This window comes from Leptodactylus fuscus, chromosome 6 (assembly GCF_031893055.1).
Source record: "Leptodactylus fuscus isolate aLepFus1 chromosome 6, aLepFus1.hap2, whole genome shotgun sequence".
NCBI classification, from domain to species: domain Eukaryota; kingdom Metazoa; phylum Chordata; class Amphibia; order Anura; family Leptodactylidae; genus Leptodactylus; species Leptodactylus fuscus.
This window is the reverse complement of record NC_134270.1, coordinates 73,047,786-73,072,907: the sequence shown is the minus strand read 5'-3', so window position 1 is coordinate 73,072,907 and position 25,122 is coordinate 73,047,786. Positions and strand designations below refer to the sequence as shown.

Here is a 25,122-nt window from a genome sequence, read left to right as displayed (position 1 = left end):
GAGGCCGTGGGCGAGGTCGGGGGAATGGTTCTGGGGAGCAAGGTAGCAGTGAAGCCACAGGGCGTCCCGTGCCTACTCCTGTGGGGCAGCAAGCATTGCGCCACTCCACAGTGCCAGGGTTGCTTGCCACATTAACTAAACTGCAGGGTACAAACCTTAGTAGGCCCGAGAACCAGGAACAGGTCTTGCAATGGCTGTCAGAGAACGCTTACAGCACATTGTCCAGCAGCCAGTCAGACTCTGCCTCCTCTCCTCCTATTACCCAACAGTCTTGTCTTCCTTCCTCCCAAAATTCCGAAGCTTTACAGAACAATAACCCAAACTGTCCCTGCTCCCCAGAGCTGTTCTCCGCTCCTTTCATTGTCCCTCAACCTGCCTCTCCACGTCACGATTCCACGAACCTAACAGAGGAGCATCTGTGTCCAGATGCTCAAACACTAGAGTCTCCTCCATCTCCGTTCGATTTGGTGGTGGATGACCAGCAACCCACCCTCATCGACGATGATGTGACGCAGTTGCCGTCAGGGCATCCAGTTGACCGGCGCATTGTGCGGGAGGAGGAGATGAGACAGGAGTTGGAAGAGGAAGTGGTGGATGATGAGGACACTGACCCGACCTGGACAGGGGGGATGTCAAGCGGGGAAAGTAGTGTGGATGTTGAGGCAGGTGCAGCACCAAAAAGGGTAGCTAGAGGCAGAGGCAGAGGTCAGCAGCTTAGGCGAAGCCAGGCCACACCCGGAATCTCCCAAGATGTTCCAGTTCGTACCCAGCCCCGAAAAACTCCCACCTCGAGGGCACGTTTCTCGAAGGTGTGGAGTTTTTTCAAGGAATGCGCCGAGGACAGATATAGTGTTGTCTGCACAATTTGCCTCTCGAAATTGATTAGGGGCTCTGAGAAGAGCAACCTGTCCACCACTTCAATGCGCCGTCATTTGGAATCCAAGCACTGGAATCAGTGGCAGGCAGCAACGGCAGGACAAAGGCCGCCTGCCGTTCACGCCACTGCCACTGCCTCTGCCTCTGCCTCTGCCACTGCCACTGCTGACTGTGCTGGCGATGCACTCCAGAGGACGAGCCAGGACACCACTTCATCTGCCTCCGCCACTTTGTTGACTTCTACCTCATCCTCCCCTGGTCCTGTCTTATCTCCTTCTCCTGCACCATCAAAGGCACCATCAGGCGTTTCTTTACAACAACCCACCATCTCTCAGACATTGGAGCGGCGGCAGAAATACACTGCTAACCACCCACACGCGCAAGCCTTGAACGCCAACATCGCTAAACTGCTGGCCCAGGAGATGTTGGCGTTCCGGCTTGTTGAAACTCCCGCCTTCCTGGACCTGATGGCAACTGCGGCACCTCGCTATGCCGTCCCTAGCCGTCACTACTTCTCCCGGTGTGCCGTCCCCGCCTTGCACCAGCACGTGTCACTCAACATCAGGCGGGCCCTTAGTTCCGCGCTTTGCACAAAGGTCCACTTGACCACCGACGCGTGGACAAGTGCATGCGGACAGGGACGCTACATTTCACTGACGGCACACTGGGTGAATGTAGTTGAGGCTGGGACTGCTTCCCAAACTGGCCCGGTGTACCTCGTCTCCCCGCCTAACATTCCTGGCAGGGACACGAGAAGAACACCCCCCTCCTCCTCCTCCTCTACCGCCTCCTCCTCCGCCACCGCCTCCTCCTCCGCCACCGCCTCCTCCTCCGCTGTTAGATTGACCCCAGCTACGAGTTGGAAACGTTGCAGCACTGGCGTTGGTAGACGTCAGCAGGCTGTGCTGAAGCTGATCAGCTTGGGGGACAGACAGCACACTGCCTCCGAGGTGAGGGATGCCCTCCTCGATGAGACGGCAATATGGTTTGAGCCGCTGCACCTGGGCCCAGGCATGGTCGTTTGTGATAACGGCCGGAACCTGGTAGCAGCTCTGGAGCTTGCCGGACTCCAACATGTTCCATGCCTGGCCCACGTCTTCAACCTAGTGGTGCAACGTTTCCTAAAGAGCTACCCCAATGTTCCAGAGCTACTGGTGAAAGTGCGGCGCATGTGCGCCCACTTTCGCAAGTCGACAGTAGCCGCTGCTAGCTTAAAATCTCTCCAGCAACGCCTGCATGTGCCACAACACCGGCTTTTGTGCGACGTCCCCACACGCTGGAACTCAACGTTTCAGATGTTGAATAGAGTGGTTGAGCAGCAGAGACCTTTGATGGAATACCAGCTACAAAACCCTAGGGTGCCACAAAGTCAGCTGCCTCAGTTTCACATCCATGAGTGGCCATGGATGAGAGACCTTTGTGACATCCTACGGGTCTTTGAGGAGTCCACAAGGAGGGTGAGCTCTGAGGATGCGATGGTGAGCCTTACAATCCCGCTCTTGTGTGTTCTGAGAGAATCCCTGATTGACATCAGGGATAACTCAGATCACACAGAGGAGTTAGGGATAGCATCCGATCCGTCACAGCTGGAGAGTAGGTCCACACATCTGTCCGCTTCACTGCGTTTAATGGAGGAGGAGGAGGAGGAGGAGGAGGAAGAAGAGTTGTCCGATGATGTGATGGTGATACAGGAGGCTTCCGGGCAACTTCGAATCGTCCCATTGTTGCAGCGCGGATGGGTAGACATGGAGGATGAGGAGGAAATGGAGATTGAACTTTCCGGTGGGGCCAGAGGAGTCATGCCAACTAACACTGTGGCAGACATGGCTGAGTTCATGTTGGGGTGCTTTACAACCGACAAGCGTATTGTCAAAATCATGGAGGACAACCAGTACTGGATCTTTGCTATCCTTGACCCCCGGTATAAAAACAACATCTCGTCTTTTATTCCGGTAGAGGGGAGGGCCAATCGCATCAATGCTTGCCACAGGCAATTGGTGCAGAATATGATGGAGATGTTTCCAGCATGTGACGTTGGCGGCAGGGAGGGCAGTTCCTCCAGTAGGCAACCAAGTTCTCACCGGTCCACACAAACGAGGGGCACACTGTCTAAGGTCTGGGACACCTTGATGGCACCCCCTCGCCAAAGTGCCGCCACGGAGGGTCCTAGTGTCACCAGGCGTGAGAAGTATAGGCGCATGTTGCGGGAATACCTTTCCGACCACAGCCCTGTCCTCTCCGACCCCTCTGCGCCCTACACGTATTGGGTGTCGAAGTTGGACCTGTGGCTTGAACTTGCCCTATATGCCTTGGAGGTGCTGTCCTGTCCTGCCGCCAGCGTCCTATCTGAGAGGGTGTTCAGTGCAGCCGGTGGCATCATCACTGACAAGCGCACCCGTCTGTCAGCTGAGAGTGCCGACCGGCTCACTTTGATAAAAATGAACCACCACTGGGTAGAGCCGTCATTTTTGTGCCCACCTGTGTAAAGCACCCCAACATGAAACTCCATGTCTGTACTCAACCTCTCCAATTCCTCCGCATCCTCATACTCATCCACCATAAGCGTTGCACAATTCTGCTAATACTAGGCTCCCTCCACCCTGATTTCCCCCAACTCTGCTGGTTAGAGGCTCCCTCCACCCTGATTTCCACCAACTCTGCTGGTTAGAGGCTCCCTCCACCATGAATTTGCCCAAACTGGGCTGTTTAGAGGCTCCCTCCACCATGAATTGGTCCAAACTGGGGTTTTTAGAGGCTCCCTCCACCATGAATTGGTCCAAACTGGGCTGGTTAGAGGCTCCCTCCACCATGAATTTCCCAAAACTTGGCTGTTTAGAGGCTCCCTCCACCATTAATTGGTCCAAACTGGGCTGGTTAGAGGCTCCCTCCACCATGAATTTGCCCAAACTGGGGTGGTTAGAGGCTCCCTCCACCATTAATTGGTCCAAACTGGGCTGGTTAGAGGCTCCCTCCACAATTAATTGGTCCAAACTGGGCTAATTAGAGGCTCCCTCCACCATGAATTGGTCCAAACTGGGCTGGTTAGAGGCTCCCTCCACCATGAATTGGTCCAAACTGGGGTGGTTAGAGGCTCCCTCCACCATTAATTGGTCCAAACTGGGCAGGTTAGAGGCTCCCTCCACCATTAATTGGTCCAAACTGGGGTGGTTAGAGGCTCCCTCCACCATTAATTGGTCCAAACTGGGCTGGTTAGAGGCTCCCTCCACAATTAATTGGTCCAAACTGGGCTAATTAGAGGCTCCCTCCACCATGAATTGGTCCAAACTGGGTTTTTTAGAGGCTCCCTCCACCATGAATTTGCCCAAACTGGGCTGTTTAGAGGCTCCCTCCACCATGAATTGGTCCAAACTGGGGTTTTTAGAGGCTCCCTCCACCATGAATTGGTCCAAACTTGGCTGTTTAGAGGCTCCCTCCACCATGAATTGGTCCAAACTGGGGTGGTTAGAGGCTCCCTCCACCATTAATTGGTCCAAACTGGGCTGGTTAGAGGCTCCCTCCACCATGAATTTCCCAAAACTTGGCTGTTTAGAGGCTCCCTCCACCATTAATTGGTCCAAACTGGGCTGGTTAGAGGCTCCCTCCACCATGAATTTGCCCAAACTGGGCTGTTTAGAGGCTCCCTCCACCATGAATTTGCCCAAACTGGGCTGTTTAGAGGCTCCCTCCACCATGAATTGGTCCAAACTGGGCTGGTTAGAGGCTCCCTCCACCATGAATTTCCCAAAACTTGGCTGTTTAGAGGCTCCCTCCACCATTAATTGGTCCAAACTGGGCTGGTTAGAGGCTCCCTCCACCATGAATTTGCCCAAACTGGGCTGTTTAGAGGCTCCCTCCACCATGAATTGGTCCAAACTGGGGTTTTTAGAGGCTCCCTCCACCATGAATTGGTCCAAACTGGGCTGGTTAGAGGCTCCCTCCACCATGAATTTCCCAAAACTTGGCTGTTTAGAGGCTCCCTCCACCATTAATTGGTCCAAACTGGGCTGGTTAGAGGCTCCCTCCACCATGAATTTGCCCAAACTGGGGTGGTTAGAGGCTCCCTCCACCATTAATTGGTCCAAACTGGGCTGGTTAGAGGCTCCCTCCACCATGAATTGGTCCAAACTGGGCTGGTTAGAGGCTCCCTCCACCATGAATTGGTCCAAACTGGGGTGGTTAGAGGCTCCCTCCACCATTAATTGGTCCAAACTGGGCAGGTTAGAGGCTCCCTCCACCATTAATTGGTCCAAACTGGGGTGGTTAGAGGCTCCCTCCACCATTAATTGGTCCAAACTGGGCTGGTTAGAGGCTCCCTCCACAATTAATTGGTCCAAACTGGGCTAATTAGAGGCTCCCTCCACCATGAATTGGTCCAAACTGGGTTTTTTAGAGGCTCCCTCCACCATGAATTTGCCCAAACTGGGCTGTTTAGAGGCTCCCTCCACCATGAATTGGTCCAAACTGGGGTTTTTAGAGGCTCCCTCCACCATGAATTGGTCCAAACTTGGCTGTTTAGAGGCTCCCTCCACCATGAATTGGTCCAAACTGGGGTGGTTAGAGGCTCCCTCCACCATTAATTGGTCCAAACTGGGCTGGTTAGAGGCTCCCTCCACCATGAATTTCCCAAAACTTGGCTGTTTAGAGGCTCCCTCCACCATTAATTGGTCCAAACTGGGCTGGTTAGAGGCTCCCTCCACCATGAATTTGCCCAAACTGGGCTGTTTAGAGGCTCCCTCCACCATGAATTTGCCCAAACTGGGCTGTTTAGAGGCTCCCTCCACCATGAATTGGTCCAAACTGGGCTGGTTAGAGGCTCCCTCCACCATGAATTTCCCAAAACTTGGCTGTTTAGAGGCTCCCTCCACCATTAATTGGTCCAAACTGGGCTGGTTAGAGGCTCCCTCCACCATGAATTTGCCCAAACTGGGGTGGTTAGAGGCTCCCTCCACCATTAATTGGTCCAAACTGGGGTGGTTAGAGGCTCCCTCCACCATTAATTGGTCCAAACTGGGCTGGTTAGAGGCTCCCTCCACAATTAATTGGTCCAAACTGGGCTAATTAGAGGCTCCCTCCACCATGAATTGGTCCAAACTGGGTTTTTTAGAGGCTCCCTCCACCATGAATTTGCCCAAACTGGGCTGTTTAGAGGCTCCCTCCACCATGAATTGGTCCAAACTGGGCTGGTTAGAGGCTCCCTCCACCATGAATTGGTCCAAACTGGGCTGGTTAGAGGCTCCCTCCACCATGAATTGGTCCAAACTGGGCTGGTTAGAGGCTCCCTCCACCATGAATTGGTCCAAACTGGGCTGGTTAGAGGCTCCCTCCACCATGAATTTGCCCAAACTGGGCTGTTTAGAGGCTCCCTCCACCATGATTTTGCCCAAACTGGGCTGGTTAGAGGCTCCCTCCACCATGAATTGGTCCAAACGGGTTTTTAGAGGCTCCCTTCACCATGAATTGGTCCAAACTTGGCTGTTTAGAGGCTCCCTCCACCATGAATTGGTCCAAACTGGGGTGGTTAGAGGCTCCCTCCACCATGAATTTGCCCAAACTGGGCTGTTTAGAGGCTCCCTCCACCATGAATTGGTCCAAACTGGGTTTTTTAGAGGCTCCCTCCACCATGAATTGGTCCAAACTGGGCTGGTTAGAGGCTCCCTCCACCATGAATTGGTCCAAACTGGGGTGGTTAGAGGCTCCCTCCACCATTAATTGGTCCAAACTGGGGTGGTTAGAGGCTCCCTCCACCATTAATTGGTCCAAACTGGGCTGGTTAGAGGCTCCCTCCACAATTAATTGGTCCAAACTGGGCTAATTAGAGGCTCCCTCCACCATGAATTGGTCCAAACTGGGTTTTTTAGAGGCTCCCTCCACCATGAATTTGCCCAAACTGGGCTGTTTAGAGGCTCCCTCCACCATGAATTGGTCCAAACTGGGCTGGTTAGAGGCTCCCTCCACCATGAATTGGTCCAAACTGGGCTGGTTAGAGGCTCCCTCCACCATGAATTGGTCCAAACTGGGCTGGTTAGAGGCTCCCTCCACCATGAATTGGTCCAAACTGGGCTGGTTAGAGGCTCCCTCCACCATGAATTTGCCCAAACTGGGCTGTTTAGAGGCTCCCTCCACCATGAATTTGCCCAAACTGGGCTGGTTAGAGGCTCCCTCCACCATGAATTTGCCCACACTGGGCTGGTTAGAGGCTCCCTCCACCATGAATTTCCCAAAACTTGGCTGTTTAGAGGCTCCCTCCACCATTAATTGGTCCAAATTGGGCTGGTTAGAGGCTCCCTCCACCATGAATTGGTCCAAACTTGGCTGTTTAGAGGCTCCCTCCACCATTAATTGGTCCAAACTGGGCTGGTTAGAGGCTCCCTCCACCATGAATTTCCCAAAACTTGGCTGTTTAGAGGCTCCCTCCACCATTAATTGGTCCAAACTGGGCTGGTTAGAGGCTCCCTCCACCATGAATTTGCCCAAACTGGGCTGTTTAGAGGCTCCCTCCACCATGAATTTGCCCAAACTGGGCTGGTTAGAGGCTCCCTCCACCATGAATTGGTCCAAACTGGGCTGGTTAGAGGCTCCCTCCACCATGAATTTGCCCAAACTGGGCTGTTTAGAGGCTCCCTCCACCATGAATTTGCCCAAACTGGGCTGGTTAGAGGCTCCCTCCACCATGAATTGGTCCAAACGGGTTTTTAGAGGCTCCCTTCACCATGAATTGGTCCAAACTTGGCTGTTTAGAGGCTCCCTCCACCATGAATTGGTCCAAACTGGGGTGGTTAGAGGCTCCCTCCACCATGAATTTGCCCAAACTGGGCTGTTTAGAGGCTCCCTCCACCATGAATTGGTCCAAACTGGGTTTTTTAGAGGCTCCCTCCACCATGAATTGGTCCAAACTGGGCTGGTTAGAGGCTCCCTCCACCATGAATTGGTCCAAACTGGGGTGGTTAGAGGCTCCCTCCACCATTAATTGGTCCAAACTGGGCTGGTTAGAGGCTCCCTCCACCATTAATTGGTCCAAACTGGGCTGGTTAGAGGCTCCCTCCACCATGAATTTGCCCAAACTGGGCTGGTTAGAGGCTCCCTCCACCATGAATTGGTCCAAACTGGGGTTTTTAGAGGCTCCCTCCACCATGAATTGGTCCAAACTGGGGTTTTTAGAGTCTCCCTCCACCATGAATTGGTCCAAACTGGGGTTTTTAGAGGCTCCCTCCACCATGAATTTGCCCAAACTCTGCTGGTTAGAGGCTCAATCCACCCTGATTTTCAAAACAAATGTTGGTGCCAACCTCAACTTACTACAAGGGCCAAATTCACTGCTGGTGACAAGCTCTCCTCACTGCAAGTGCCAAATACACATGTTTCAAGGTGTTTTCCTACTGTCAGAGAGGTGGTATTGAGTGTGTAAAGTGTGTAGTTGTTAGGCTGTGATGTTGGGGTAATAGAGGGTCTTTGGTGTGTTAGATGCCCCCAGACATGCTTCCCCTGCTGTCCCAGTGTCATTCCAGAGGTGTTGGCATCATTTCCTGGGGTGTCATAGTGGACTTGGTGACCCTCCAGACACGGATTTGGGTTTCCCCCTTAACGAGTATCTGTTCCCCATAGACTATAATGGGGTTCGAAACCCGTTCGAACACACGAACATTGAGCGGCTGTTCGAATCGAATTTCGAACCTCGAACATTTTAGTGTTCGCTCATCTCTAGCTATTATGTGTTCTGTCATGTTTTCTGTTTTTTTAATATGCAGTAATCAATAAAATATGTATTTTTTATGTTAGCGTGGGATTTTCATTGTTGATTGGATTTAGTTGTAAGGTCCCAGTAAGGCTTTTTGCATTGGTCTTTCTTTATCCTTTAGGGTACATTCACACAGGGTTTTTAGGTCCGAGGTAAGAGGCGAGGCAAAATGACCTGAAGAATTAGTATCTCGCTTCTTTGTTCCAGCTGCTGAAAAAAAGAACTGACCGGCTCCCATTGATTTCAATGTAAGCTGTCTTTTTGGTCAGGATTTTGAGGCGGATACGGCCTCAAAATCCTGACCAAAAAACTCTGTGTGAACTTATCCTTATTCTTCGCCATAAATGAGACACATCCTCCACCATTGCAAGGATTTTAAAGATTTCCATCTAATCTATTAGAGGCATATGTGAAGAAAGACATCTTTACAGACGAGGTGGAAGGTTATATAGATGGGGCACATACAAATCTGTATCTGTCATCATGTCACAACCCTTGTCCTCTGGTAGGACAGCCTTACTTTATGAATGACTTACCAGGCTTGCAGGCTGTTTCACATATAACTGGGCATACATAGCAAAACTGGCAATACTGAAAAAAAAGTGACAAATTATTTACAAGAAATCTCTTCAGTACAATCCAGCCCTGTAAAATGGACAATTACCACTAGGTGGTGCTATAGGCCTTTCATTATCTAGCATGTATTTCTTATTTTGGACTGTATATGTTGAAGTTGCTTCAAATATATGGACTCACCTCGCAGTTTTTACAGTGCTCGCTTTTATCCTTTTCTTCACATGGACATTTATCACATTCTCCACAGTGCTGGGGAATTAAAATGATTTAGTTTTATTACATGGTATGGGTATTCAATACACATTTGTAAACTATAAGCAGTCCTAAAAAGTTAGGCCCGGTTCACATCTGCGTTTGGTATTCTGTTGGGGGTATCCGCTTGGGGACCCTGAACGGAATACCAAGCACATTGACCAGCGGAGAGCTTATGAAAGCACACGGAACCCATAGACTGTAATCGGGTATGTGTGTTTTCTGCAGGTTGTCTGCACAAATCATGCAGAGAGAAAAGTACTTCATTAACTACTTTTCTCTCCGCATGACTCGTGCGGAGATCATGCGGGAAAACCCACATCCCATTATAGAATATGGGGTCCGTGTGCTTTCATTGCTCACCGCTTGCCAATGCATTCAGTATTCCGTTCGGAAGGTCCCCATGCGGACTCCCCAAATGGAATACTCAACGCAGATGTGAACCAGGCCTTACTCAGGCTCAGCTAACACATTGTTACATGCTGTGTGTTTCATGAAAGATCCTGGAGTACGCCCTAAACATCCATTGTCTCTAATATATGCCAAAGAGAGCGAGGCCGGTATGTGTACCTTTTTCTCAATATAGGAAAGCACTTTTATGTCCATAACAAAAAAAAATAAAAATCCCAGAAAGGCAATGCAAGGGAAATTGTGTTTTGTTTTAATATTGCTGTCTATGATGATGGATACTTCTGGAAGGTGTTTAAATTGTATCTCTAAATCTGGAAGCTGTAATGTCCATTGTCCTGATCCTCGTATGGATGGACATTAAAACACTAATGTGAAAGGAGCCTTACTCACTTTACATTGGGTCAGGGTTTTTGTAATAGACCTCTTCTGGTTCATGTAGCATCATCCCTGTTCTATCAGGATATTGTCTACAGTCATCAGCAGGTTTACAGACATCATATAAGTTACCTTGCAGAATGCGCAGTAGCGGCACAGTGATCCAGCTTTATACTCTTCATCATCATCGTCATCATCGTCGTCGTCGTCATCATCATCGTCGTCATCTACAGGAAAAGGTACAACATTAATTGATGATTAACAAAACTAAAAGGTAAAATGCTCAAATCTGATCCGTGTTTTACTGAAACCATAGAAGAGAATAAAGCTGTGGCAAAATTGGGTAGATATGTTTATCATCATGTATGGAAGCTACGGCAAATAACACTTTAAAGCCAAGGCCCCACATTGCGGAAATGCAGCTTCTTTTGTTGCAGATTTTGCTGTGTTTTTTTGAGCCAAAGACCAGAGTAACTACAAAAGGAATGGGAAATGTATAGGAAGCTCTTTTATGTCTACCTTCTGCTCAATCCATTCCTGGCTTTCATTCTTTCATTCAAAAAATGCTGAAAAATCTGCAACCAAAAATGCTGTGTTTTTTCAATATGGGGTCTCAGCCTGAAATAGGGTATTGATTTTAGATCGGCAAATGTTCAACTGTCAAGACCCCTCCAGAATAGCTGCTTCAATGTGCGTGCAGCTTCCGCAACTGTACATGCTGGGTGCTGCACTACTCACTTGCCGCATTCTTGATAGCGGCAGTTGTGGGCACCAGACTCCTGGCATGTAAACAATCCCTGGACGTGTGTCCCTGCAGACACAGCTGATCTGCAGGGGTCTGAACAGTCAGACACTTGGCAATGTAAAGATGATGGTTTATCTTAATGGTTTGAAAACATAGGTACTCTCTGTAATCCACCCAATTATAAATGAGGTGTCAGCAGATGTCAGGTTCATGTTCTTATATAATGTGCTTTACTAAGTGCAATAATAAATTTAGACATAACTAAACTCTCAAAAACGTTTTATTTCCTGACAGCATTTGTGTAATCAATAAATTTTGTAATATCATTACTTTACAAATTTCAGCTCCTTTCTGTGAAATCCTGCATCCTGTGAATCCCCTTACTACTCTATGTAATAGAGCTGTTCCCTGGTTCTCATTGTGTACAGTACATGGGCTGTGTGAAATGTAGAGAAAATGAGGGGGGGGGGGTCACTTTAAACAGTTATTTCTCAGCAATATAAGACTTTGAAACTTGGTTTGCCATATGAAAGAGGAGATTCTCATCTTTCATGTTATGCTGGGCTGCCTATAAATAATCCAATCCCCTCCCTCATTTTCTCGTCATTTCACACACCCCATGCACTGTACACAATGAGGACCAGGGGACAGCTCTAAATAGAGAAGCAAGAGTAACATTGAAAAATGCTGGATTTCACATAAAGGAGCCAAAATTTGTTAATAAAGTACATAACAAAATGTATTAATGACACAAATACTGCCAGAAAATCAAAAGTTGTCCAAAAGTTTAGTTACGCTTTAAGGCTGGTGCGTCACATATTGTATACGCCGCTATTTGGAAAAAAACACAGTACTTTACAGTCACTGCAAGGTGGATGGGATTCTAGTGAAAAATACGTGCAGAACACGTTATAATTTCTCAAACCGTCACAGTTTTGGAAATTGCAACATGTCAATTATACCTAAACGCCGGTGGTTTCCCTATAGGTATAATGGAAGCAGAAAGTCCATAGAGGAAACCTATGCGGTTTTTCGTTGAAAAACAATGTGGGAAAACTGTGATGTTTTGCAGCCGCATTTTTTTTGCAGCCTTATTTTTGCCGCGGCTTGCTATTTGGAGCCTTAGCCTAATGTGGATTGCTGACAGCTGAGATAATGTTTAACCAAGAGAAGAAGTAAAGGACAACAGGACACGGCTTCTAACATGCTGGCATCATGCTGAATCCCAACAAGATGGACACTAAACTGTAAACAGCTCTCTGACATCCTATAGGCCTTCATTCTCATACAGGAATGACACTGTAGTAGGAACAGAGACAGCAGTCACATGTACACCCTGTTGCTAAAGGCTTGTTTGTCATATAAGACACCAGTATTATAAATGAAATAAAGTAGGTGGGAGCCATGTTAAAGATTTGCATTTGTGCCCAAGTGCTTCCTCTGCTGCCCTATAAAAAGGCTATCAGAGGCTAATATTGGGTAGTTTATATTTTGGTGAGAGATCGTTGACTGCTATACAGGCCTCTACGGCACACTCAAGGCATTTTGCCCAGTTTGCAGTCTTTGAGAGAAGACGCATCATTGGACTGTCATTTTGACAAATTGTCCCTACATCTAGGTCACTCTGACCTAGCTGTTAGCAGGTGTTGGCAGCCGTGGCTACCTGAGGGCACACCTACATGGTATACTGGTTTAGGACGGACCAGACAGACTGGAGGGAAAGCTATGCCAGCTCATCTTGGCTTAGGTTTCCTTCATCATTTATGTCAGATTTCTGGTGTAAATGATAATTCATCTGGCAGGGCTGATGGCCTTGCCCTCACAACTCCCCCTTCATATAATACAATTACATTTCTGTTACATAGTAGAAGAATATCAGCATCATGTCAACTTCTCACTTGCCAATTCTTTGTCACCTGCTACCACATCTTTGGCACTTGAAGACTTCCCTATATTTTCTAGTACAGAGTCACAATATTATTTGCTCTGGAGCCAAGGATGTGCATAGACATAGTGGCTGCTATGGTGCCCTTGGAAAGTGGTGACCCAGTCCAGGTTGGCAATAATAACCTGTGCAAGGATGAGGTCTTCACAGATGACTCAGGTTTAGCACACTAAAAAATAGTGAAACATGTAACGAATTGAGAATATAAGATGTGGGCACCACAACATACTGTAGATTATGTTGTTTAGGAATATGTTAGTATCAAGCATGAGCTGAAAGGAACCTATCTTTAATATTTGCTATGTATGCCACTGTTTGGAGTCATCATGTAGCGAGTATATTTAGTCATAAAAGGGAGAGGAGTCTTATTCAAAACCCCGCAGTAGTCTCTATGGTGTACATGTTGTTTCCTATTTCCCCAGTAGAAGCCAGTTTAGAAACAGATTGTAGATTTATTCACCTATCAACGTCTTAATAGTACCGGGCTTCCTACTATCTGCTTGATTTCATGTAATGGAGAGTTAGGCCAGAGCCGCATGTAGCGTAAATGCTGCGATTTTACAGTACCTGCAAAATGGATGGGATTCTGGTTAATCATGAAGTCACCGAACAGCAGTAGGATGACAGGGACCGTGGGGTGTGCATGGACTCCAATAAGAGGCCTTCCAGGCCATTTCCCTTCTGTAAGTAGGTGTAGAAAGATGGCCCCAGTTGGTTCAACTGGGTCCTCCCCTCCTCCTACTGTCCGATTGGTCCAGCCCATAGTCTTATAAGCTAGCTTTCCCCGCCTCTCCCTCTATTTCCAGCTGATCACAAGAAGAAGCACATTGCAGAAAAATATCCACAGCAGATATGCTGTGATTTCAAAAACTGTAGAGTTTTTGTAAAATCACAGCATATCAATTATACCTATAGAAACGCTGGCGTTTTCGGTATAAGTATAATAGCAGCAGAAAAATCGCAGGGATAACATTTTGCAGACTTTCTGTGAAAAGTGCCGTGGAAAAAAACACAATGTGTTTTTGATCTGGTTTTTCCCACAGCATTTTTAGGCTGCAGCGGACTCTGTGGGGCCTTAGGGTAAGTACACATGGGGTTTTTTGGACCAGAACCTGAGGCGGAGGCTGCCTCAGGTTCCGGACCAGAAAACGGGTAGCCGCGACTGGATGCCGGTGCAGTGCACCGTCATCCAATCGCGCACTGTGCTCCGGATTAGGCCCAAATGAATGGGCCTGGTGGGAGGGAGTGTCTTCAGTCGGATGTTGCGAGGCAAATCCACCTGAAAGAATGAGCATGTCGCTTCTTTTTCTGGGAGTCGGAACAAATGGCTCCCAGAAAACAGATTTCAATTGGAGCCGTCTTTTTGGTCAGGATTTTGAGATGGATACGGCCTCAAAATCCTGACCAGAAAATTCCATGTAACTTACCCTTAGTCTTAGGCTACATAGCCTAAATGCCACCATTTTCTGGCTAAGTCTGACATTTGTGACCATGGCATTTGAGTGGTTAAATGCAACAGGCAATGCTGCCAGGTCCCTGCTGTGTGACGCCATATTTAGTTACAAGAGCCAGGGTGATGCAAGTAAGGGCCGGTTCACACATGCTGAGGACCTTCCCGGACGGAATACAAGTGCAACTGCAAGCGCTTTGCATAGACTATAATGGGGTCCGTGGGCTTGCCACGCACTGCCAGCAGCATGAGGACTCTCCCGGACAGAATACAAGTGCAACTGCAAGCGCTTTGCAGTTCAAGCGCACGGGCCCCATAGACTATAATGGGGTCCGTGGGCTTGCCGCGCACTGCCCACACGAACGATTCGTGCGGCCAGTCCTCATGAGGACCCTTACGTACGGAACACATCAGCATATGTGAACCGGGTATAAGGGTTAAAAAGTGAAAGTTTTAATGTGGATTTATTAGTGCAATTTCTCAATGTATCATTGTTCCAATTTACCATGTCGTTCCTAACAAGAAGCCCAGTGGGTACATGATCCATAGCCACTACTGCCCTCTAATGACTAGCTGAATCTCTTTTTAGTTACCCATTACTTTATTGCTTTGTTTCATTGTAAAGAAAACCCTACATTGCACAATTTGCCTTCTACATCTACATTAATTTGTTTTCTCTTCTCAGAAAACCACCTAAAGGCACAGATCAAAAACATTTTGGATTAATCCTGAAAAGTTTTTCTGTGATTTAGTCATCTGTAGCTGCAGGCGATGTGACCAACTCATTAACTATTCACCTGCTGTCTGCAGAGAAGCCTAAAGCCTGATTCACACAACAGTGAAAAACAGCCGTATGATATAAATTTTTGTAATGGCCGACGCGCAACCATTTTGACACATTGGGGCAAATTTATCATTAGGGGAATTTTTAAAGTCACTTTTGCTAGAGTCTACATTGATGTTTCATGCAATGTTTGTTAAATTAGATACATCTATAAGTCTGACATATCTGTCCTGAAATGTTACTCCAGTTTTTAGACTACCCACTAGTGAGTTTGCGACAATTTTTGTGAATGCCAGAAAACTGACTTACAAGGCATAATATGTCCGGTCCACTGTGTCTATTCATATGTATTTTTGATGACCATCTTGAAAAAAATTGACATGCTCTATTTTTATTTGTTTTGACAGACAAACAAACCCAATAGAAATGAAAGGGTCCGCTTTTAACAGATATAAAACAGATTGATGTCTGTTTTACGTCCATTAAAAATGGATCATTGGTTGGGTCGAAAAATAAAGACCAATGAAATTCCAATGTTTGATCCAAAATGGATGACTCTTGGCCATCAAAAACAGAAAAATGGATGGGATGCAAAAGAGCTATTAAAAATGGATGTTGTTTACGCCTGTTTTTCAAATTTTTTTCAAATTGTTAAAAAGCAGAACATGTTCTATTTCTGTTTGTTCCCAAGGATGGACAGACCAGTACAAGTAATGTCTGTCAAAATGGATCCATAATTTCATTAAACATGGATGAGTGGACTGGATCAAATGTAAAAAACAGATGACAAACCCGTTCAATACAGACATTAAAAAGGACCGTTGATGTCCTCTATGGCTAAGTTCACATTGGCGCCCGAGTCTCTGTTGGGGAATCCATTGAACAAACCACCTGTACGGAGGACTTTTCTCTCTGCCGCTTTATGGCCCACACTCAGAGGACCCCATTATAGACAATGTCGTCATCGCTGGGATGTGAGGAGTGCCCCCCCCTCCCCCCGGCAGTACAAATCTATAGCAGTGTACCATCCATCCGGACCCGGAAGGCATTCCCTACTGTGCAGTGATATCAGTGCCGGCACTGATATCTGTGCAACCGGGGTAGATACCAGCAAAGCTTTCCAGTGGCATATAACATGGCCAATGTTGGAGGACATGAAAGGTCCTCACTGGACAACGCCATTCATTACTTTAATTACCAATCAGCAGCCATTCGCTTGCTTTGCTCCTTATTTCAGCCATCTGTAGTCTTTTATTTCTTCACTCTGTACCCATTATGTAGGGGACTCTGTATCTAGTACTGGGAGCGGCTGGATATGAATATTGACTGGAGGGTTAGGGTCTCTGCTCCCTACTCATGTAATACCAGTCCTCTATGTAGGAGAATGTCATGTCTTTGCTGCTTGAAGTGTGTGCAGATGCTTACTGGAGAGAATAGGGGTGGCAGTTCTCTATCGTTCCCCCACATCCCATTCTGAGTTCCTGGACAACATTCTCTTCTATGTTGTCCTTCTATTTGCCGCTCATATTGTACCTTGAATATTCCTTCACTCCCCCCCAGTCTCTGCTCCAGTCAAACACTTACTGATAGTATATTTAGACAGCAATGGCTCCGTTAACCCTTAACATCTCAAACAGCACAGTGAGCAGCAAAACAGGCATTGGAAGTAGAAGCCAGCAATGGATGAGTACATAAAGTAGTATTGTCTAGGTCAATAGACAATACTTGTAGACTGCAGGACTATAACACTTCATGTAACTATTTCATTGTTGGTTTCTACTTCTGATGTCTGTATCCTGCCCACTGAGCTGTATAATCCTGTGTAGCATGTACGTGCGCTTTCTGCAGCAGTGGAGTCCTGCCTGCTCGTCTTTATGTTCTTTGCTTTGAGGGGGGTGCAGAGTTTGTTTGGTATTTGGTCTGGCTGGTTTTCGGCTCCTGCTGGGTGGTGTCTCAAGGATTGATTTTTCATTTGGTGTGGAATAGCCATTCTGTATTCTATGGTGCCCCTGAGCCGATGGTTTGTGGCAATTGGTGTGATGGTAAAATTGGCAACCAGATCTATCTATCTATCTATCTATCTATCTATCTGTCTGTCTGTCTGTCTGTCTGTCTGTCTGTCTGTCTGTCTGTCTATCTATCTATCTATCTCCTCCCCATACAGTAATTATCAGTTGGCTTGTTATAGTAAAGTTGTTGATGATTATATATAGTTATTTATGTATATATTTATTTTGGGCTTTGATAGCTTATTTATTTATTTATTTATTTATTTATTTTTTGTATTGTATTTTATATAATAAAAATGGCTGCTGTGGCCAATTAATCCAGCCCCTTTTTGTGGTCTCAGTCATTGGTGGACAGAGGATGAATGGTGGGGATGGACTGTACAGTTGTACTGGGGTGTGTGGGTGGTTGGTAAAGTTGCTGCAACACAGTAAGTAGGAGGGGAGATTTTTTTTGGTTAAACAGAATGTTCAGTGCCAATGTCATGGAGGTGCCCATTAAGGCACGGTTCTTTAGTGCGACCTACTGGAGGTAACTCCCCTATAGTCAATATCTGACCTTTAAGGTTAGCTATCTCTTCTAAAGTGGCTCTACATAGCCAGCTTTCATTTTTCTGAATATTAGCTAATCTGTATATATATTTTGCCATGGGGTATTGCCTGGCCTATAAGCTGGCCATGGGGTATTGCCTGGCTCTCTCTCCAAGGAGAAACAGACTTCCCTGATGCCAGGTTTCCATTAGTATTCGGGTTTCCATTCTTCGGGTTTGCTTGGGGGACCCGAGAAATGGAAATCCTATCCACTTAAAAACAGTTGCTTTTTTTTCCAAAACTTCCCATAGGTCGTGACTCGTGTGTCTGATATGGCCACTCAATGCCATTCATTTCAGTGGAACTAAATTCCCATGGCAACTTTGAATTCTGTGATGTTTATATTACAAAATGGCATACAAACCAATTCCATAATAACTATGGATCCTGTGATGTTTATATTACAAAATGGCATACATAACACTTCCATAATTCTAAATGAGTGATGCAATAATTCTGCTTTAGCCCATATACATATATGAACTGCTGCACCAACTGCAGAAAATGCGCAACTAGGAAGTTGTTAATACTACCTAATAACAGGGGCAGCACAAGAGGGGAGGGAATGCACAGGTTGCACATGGCACCTAGTTGGCTACTTTGGGACCTGGTAGCCAGAGTCTCTTTAAGGCCAGGGCTCCACATACTGTAAACGTAGCAAAACACCAAAAACCAGGCAAAAACTGTGGCATTTTACAGTATCTGCAGAGTGGATGGGATTCTGGCAAATCCCATCCACATATTGCAGAAAAATAACCACAGCGGACATGCTGCAATTTCAAAAACTATTGCGTTTTGCTAAATCACAGCATGTCAAGTATACGTATGGAAACGCCGCCTTTTCCATTTAAGTATGATGGTTTCCGATGCAGTTTTTCCTGCAGCGCTTCTGGGCTGCGTCCCGCTATGTAGGGTCTTAGCCTTACAGAATTTGTATTGGGGTTCAGAAGCTTAAATGTATGTAGGAATTATTAGTGAAGCCTCTTACAGGCACAATAGGAATGGCCATTTTAAAGCAATCTGTCACAAGGATTTAACTGAATAAAAAACTTGTATAAAAAAAATACTTATATTTTTCAGTATGATCCCTGACAAAAAAAAATTCCTCACAAATGCGCATACCCCTGAATTTCATTATATTTTTACACGCAAAAAAACCCAAACGGCTCAATAAAAATATATGTAAAAGAAGCCTTAATATGCCTTAATATGATTTGGCAGCTTTGCAGATGCATCATTTACCATTGATTCAATATTAAAATGTTCTTGCCAACAGAGATTGAGCGCTGTAGTACTCCGAGGGATAGAAGTGATAACGAAGCAGTCGCAGAGACACAGCAGTCACCCCGGCCTCATAGGTTGTTTAGTGAAAGCATTTATTAAGTGGTAAGTGAGATTTTCTGGAGCAGCTGCGCGGGGCTGCGACCGCATTCTCACTTTATAATAAGCACACGAAACACAAGCTGCACCAGGATTAACCCTTCTCTGTCATTCAGCACGTTGCATATTCCATACTGAAAATTAGAGAGCAGGTTTGAAATGGTTAATTTGACCCAATACACACACCACTCTCTCAATTCAGTTACTAGGTTAACCTCTTCCTTGCTGAATCAAAGTTGCTTTCTTTCGCAAATAAAAGCCAAACATTGAAATGGACGGGATCTGATATTCTCTTTTGCATTGGGACGTTTAAAGGGGCTGTATAAGATTACAAAAAGTAGGCCTACCTTTCATCCCCATAGACATCTCCAATCATGTCTAAAGGCTGTGTTTGGGTATTGCAACTCTGCACTAAGGCCTCGTTCACATCTGCGTCGGTAATCTGTTCGGGGGAGTCCGCATTGGGACCCCCCACGAACGGACTACCAAACGCATTTGCAAGTGGTGTGCAGTGAAAGCACACAGATCCCCATAGACTATAATGGGGTTCGTGTGCTTGCCTTGAGATCTCCGCAGGGAACATGCGGACAGGAAAGTAGTTCACAATCTACTTTTCTGCCCGCATGTTCCCTGTGGAGATCTCGTGGCAAGCACACGGATCCCATTATAATCTATGGAGATCCGTGTGCTTTCACTGCACACTGCTTGCAAATGCATTCGGTAGTCTGTTCGGGGGGTCCCATGCGGACTCCCCAAACGGATAACCAAATGCAGATGTGAACCAAGGATAAGTGTAGGGCTATTTCAGGAAAAGAGAGATAGAAGTCTTTTTTCTAATTTTAAACAATCCTTTTAGGCTAAGGCCCACATAGTGAAGCATGGCTAAAAAATGAGGACATAACCAAGGCAGAAATGCACAGTGTGTTTCATTGGAATTTCGCAGAGTTTTCCTCTGTGGACTTTCTGCTTCTATTATACCTATATGCAAAACGCCAGTTTTTCTGCTACAGATATTTTTCTGCAATGTGTGGATGGAATTAGCCAGAATCCAATCTATTTTATAGCTACTATAAAATGGTGTGTTTTCGCAACGTGGAACTTCAGCCTTAGGCCAGAGCCCCATGGGCGTAAATGGCACAGAAAAAAACACAGCATTGTACAGTCACTGCAAAGTGGCTAGTGAATCCCATCCACACATTTTGGAAAAATATGGGCAGCAGATACTCTGTGATTTCCAAAACCGTCATGGTTTTGGAAATCGCGCCATGTCAATTAGACCTATGGAAACCCTGGCAGTTTCCCTATAATGTAAGCAGAATGTCCACAGAGGAAATCTCTGCCGATTTTCTGTAAAAAGCGAAAACCATTATGTGTTACCGTTTTCCTGCAGCACTATTTAGCTACGTGGGGCCTTAGCCTTAAGATTAATATTATTATTATTATTATCATTATTATTTTCTAATGCAGGCAAATTGCACTTCTCAGCATGAATGTATATCTACGTGTAACTGGTGTGAAATGTAGTTTAGGCTAAGGTCATATGTGTCAGGTTTGCTTCAAAAAGAAGGTAAAATGTCATCATACAGAACATACAAACATATTGTCCTGCCGAAGGATCAAAATCCAATCCATGACACTGGTAGTGTATATTGCAGTAGGTAATCTTTTGCTGACTCTCTGGTCATCAATGACTATACCACATGTGGCCTCAGCCTTGTCATTAAGGCTCCACGTGGAGTAAACAGTCACAGCAAAGTGAATCCCATGCCTATTTTGTGGCTTTGGAAATCGCAGCATGTCAGTTATAACTACGGAAACGCCGGATTTCCCTATAGATATAATTGAAGCAGAAAGTCCGCAGAGGAAACCTCTGTAAATTCTCTGTGTAAAGCCCTGCAGAAAGAACCGTGATGTGTCGCTGCCGCGACTTTTCCCACAGCACTTTTTTGCTGTGTGACATCATGTGGGGCCTTACCCTAAGCGAGATTTATTGTAAACTGATGCAAAAGGAAAGTGGAGTGACCAGCCATAGTTGCAATAAGTAACGATTTCATTATTTGTTTGCATCAGTTTCCATAAACCTTCTCATTGTTCCAGGGGCAGGACATCCCCCCAGTATTCAACAGACCATGACCTGACACCGGCGCCGCACCTCCCATGAGGCGACCTGAAGCGACCGCTTCAGGCGGCGCTATGCCAGGGCCCCAGGGAGGGCGGCATTTTTGCTAACCTAAGCCAGTCCAGGATAAGCTGTCCTGGACTGGTTTAGCACCGAGCGGTGGTTTGGGGAGGCCACTGGAGCAGCGCTGCTCCAGCAGCCTCCCCTCACGCTCAGGCAGAGAGTAGGCCCTCTGCGTGCCTGCTCTCTGCCGGCGAACGGCTCTAAGCCACGACCCCTTCAATTTGCCACACCCCCTCCATTCAGCCACGCCCCCTCCTCCGGCGGGGTGGGGGGGGTGGGCGGCTTTCTGTAGTTCGCCTCGGGCGGCGAAAGGGGCAGGTTCACCCCTGCCTGACACCCTCTGGGTATTCAAAGAGTAGACAGGTTGGAATAGAATCAGTGTGATCCTAGTGTATGTCTCAAGATAAGAAGTACCAGATGCCACTGATCTCACCCTCACCATGGAAGTAACATTCACATTTATCAGATGACATGTTATTTCTTGGGTGAGACGGGGATAAGTGACATCACATATTACCCATGGTATAACAGTGCTGGAGCTTCCTTGCCAGCTAGGGGTTACCAGCTGGGGGTCCTTGCATACTTGACACTATAAAGTCACTACTTCCAATATCAGTCTCTGTAAGGACGCCTCACTAATGCCCAGCTTTTACTTAAACTTTTTGTGTGAGGAACAGCAGAGGAATGGTACAATGCAGAGTTATAAGAAAAGATGCTGCAAAATTGTTATTTTATTGGCAGAAGCATAACATCAATTCCTGGGCCCCAATGCAAAGATCCTCATATTGGGAAGAGACATCTTATGTAGCCCATAAGGCTCCATGACACAGATGCAAGTGCACCCCCTCAAGTAACACCCCTGTATATGGGCAATACAAAAACAGGTATGTCGAGTAATGTCAGATCCTCTAAGACAGACTCATTGAGGACATCTGTTTAATCCTTCATATCTAGAGAATAGAATTATGATCCCATTTATGTCTATGAAGATACAAGCTCTTTCAGGCCCCATGTTACAGAAATGCAGCTTTTTTTGTTGCAGATTTTTTGTTTTTATGAACTAAAGTCAGGAGCGGATTGAGCAAAAGTAGAAGTATAATAAATTCCTATACATTTCCCATTCCTTTTGTAGCCATTCTTGTAGTTATTTTGGAAAAATGCAACCAAAAAAAGCTGTGTTTCCGCAACGTGGGGCTTCAGGGTTACTCAACTGTTTACTTTCATAGCAGCCTGTCAGTAGGCAGCCATAATATAGGAAACCTTAAAGTATAGAGTGAAAAGGAGATCAATCTTAATGAAAGTTATAGCATGGTGCACTGAACCTGTGTGTTCTTCACATGTGTCATGTAATAAAACATCTTAGCTTGTGCTTTACAATCATACTCTGATACAGAGCTACTCTGTAAGTATTTCATGTGTCTTAAAAGGGGTCTTCCAGCTGAAGAAATCCTATTTATATATATGATAACATTTGGATTAGTATAGAATCCCATCCCTATTCTTAGCAGAGAGGGGAGAGTACTCATAGGTTTCCATTCATTTTAGTGGGGTGTGACTCTAAAATCCAGATATGTGACCACATGGGAAATGGGATCCCTCTTCTCAAAATTCTTCTGTTTGAGGGGCTCCAGCCACAGGCATAACTTGAAGGTCTTAGGCTGCAATGAAACATCAGTAAAGATCTCCTAACTCTTACACGTCATTTATAATACTGGCCTTAACATTTTGGGCCCCATCAGGCTCCAGAACCTGGGGGCAATGGAAACCTCTGTCACAGATGCAGGCACCCTGTCTTTAGCTGGAATACCCCTTTAAATGAACATATTTATATAACACAAGTACAGCCTTTGTACATAGATGCATTATGCAATATATTGATCATTATTACATGATGTCTTTATCAGAGCAGTGTAAATAAGAAAAGACAGTGGTTTGCAACCTGTGGCCTACAAGCTATTGTGGACTACAACTCCTAACATGCTCTTATGAAGCTCTACAGCTATTATACAACACCCAGCACGGCTGAACACTCACTCACATGCTGTAGACCACTGGTCAAGAAAGCAGTCGACCCTTGAGTTATTTTATGTCATCATCATCTTTATGAGTTGGAGGTGAAACATTAAGAAATGGAAGTTAGAGCCATTTTATTTGAATGGATTTAGTGTTTTATCTGACATCCTTTTCACTGCTTTGTTCCATAAAGGGTTACAGTAAACATTTTAGGTCATTAGTAATTTGTAAGCCGCCATTTGTAGTGTCCCAAAGTGAGCTGGTCCTCCAGTAGAACTTCAGTCCAGTCCATACCAATGTCCCAGTGAATAAAGCAACGAAGACATAGCAAACAGCGGCATAAGCTCAATGCTCAAAGCTCAATTTTTTTTAGGAAACTTGTTCATGCCAGCAGCCATAGGTTAAATAAAGCCTGTGAGCTAAATCTGCTAGCTGACAGCAGACAATTTACATACAAAGATTTTTTTCATGTAGAAAAATATTGATGATACATTTCCTTTAGAGTGAACAATTAAACTTGTGATGATCCCTATTTATTTTCAAAACACATGAAAGACTTTAGTCTTAGTTACCTTCATCATCATCATCATCATCATCATCATCGTCATCATCATCAGCATCCTGTTTTTTATGCTTGTCGTCATCATCATCGTCATCATCATCGTCATCATCATCGTCATCATCATCGTCGTCATCATCATCGTCGTCATCATCGTCGTCATCATCGTCGTCATCATCGTCGTCATCATCATCATCATCATCATCGTCGTCATCATCATCATCTTCATGCTTCTTTACTATTTGATCATCGTCGTCATCATCGTCGTCATCGTCGTCATCATCGTCGTCGTCGTCGTCATCATCGTCGTCATCATCATCGTCGTCATCATCATCTTTATCGTCGTCGTCGTCATCATCATCATCGTCGTCATCATCATCATCGTCGTCATCATCGTCGTCGTCATCATCATCATCATCATCTTTGTCATCATCGTCGTCATCATCGTCGTCATCATCGTCATCTTTATTGTCTCCATCATCATCATCGTCGTCATCATCATCATCATCAGCTACATCAGCATGGTCATTTTTATCATCGTCATCATCATCATCTTTCACCGCACCTTGGGCCTGCCCTTGAACTCCAGGCAGTAAATTGACATGGAAGGAGCAAATAGCTGTGACTAGAAGGCACAGCAGCCACACTTTTTGTGAGGCCATCGCAACGTAAAAGCAGATTTCAACTTCTGAAGTCTTCTTCCAGCAGAGTCACGGTGTCCTTCCAGCCAGCACACAGAGGTGACAACCAGATGAAGAAACTTTCCAGTAGGTTAAATCAGTTCAATCCTAAGAAACAGTTCTCATTCTCCAATAATCCAGTAAAAGGAAGATCTTGGGAGGGAGACAAGAAGACGTCAGCAGACAACTGTAAAACTGAAGAAGAAAAAGCCTTGGGAAAAAGAGTCCAATGTTCAGGGCAGGCGTGATTGATAGCAACAAATGCACATAGAGAACCTTCTATCTTCCAACCAATAGGTGCAGCTCTACAGTGCCGCTAATATAGAAAGAGATGATGGCACATATCCCTTCATGACCATATTTGTGATCCACTCTATGCAAAAGGTCACTGAAGGCAGCGCTGAGACATGTTACTAGTGAGCCTGACATGCCTCACTTGTATGGCTATACTTAGGACTTATCAGACTTTACTAGTGCCGTTCATTGTGACAATTACCTTGTTCCTGTTGTCTCTGAACTCAAGTAAAGTCCTGTTACCAATCAGATTTTGCACTGGGATCCA

At 45.9% G+C, this 25,122-nt stretch overlaps 1 protein-coding gene across 1 annotated transcript in view; it reads right to left on the bottom strand.

Annotated features, from left to right (window-relative positions):
- Positions 1–24,812, bottom strand: part of LOC142210811 (uncharacterized) — a 35,250-nt gene extending 10,438 nt beyond the window's left edge. The window contains exons 1-4 of the mRNA XM_075280250.1: positions 23,894–24,812; positions 10,358–10,452; positions 9,368–9,436; positions 9,148–9,202 (exon numbers count right to left, since the gene is read on the bottom strand). Of these exons, the coding sequence (XP_075136351.1) occupies positions 9,148–9,202; positions 9,368–9,436; positions 10,358–10,452; positions 23,894–24,542 (868 nt within the window). The 5' untranslated portion in view covers positions 24,543–24,812. The remainder of the gene's footprint in view (positions 1–9,147; positions 9,203–9,367; positions 9,437–10,357; positions 10,453–23,893) is intronic.
- Positions 24,813–25,122: the final 310 nt, after the last annotated feature.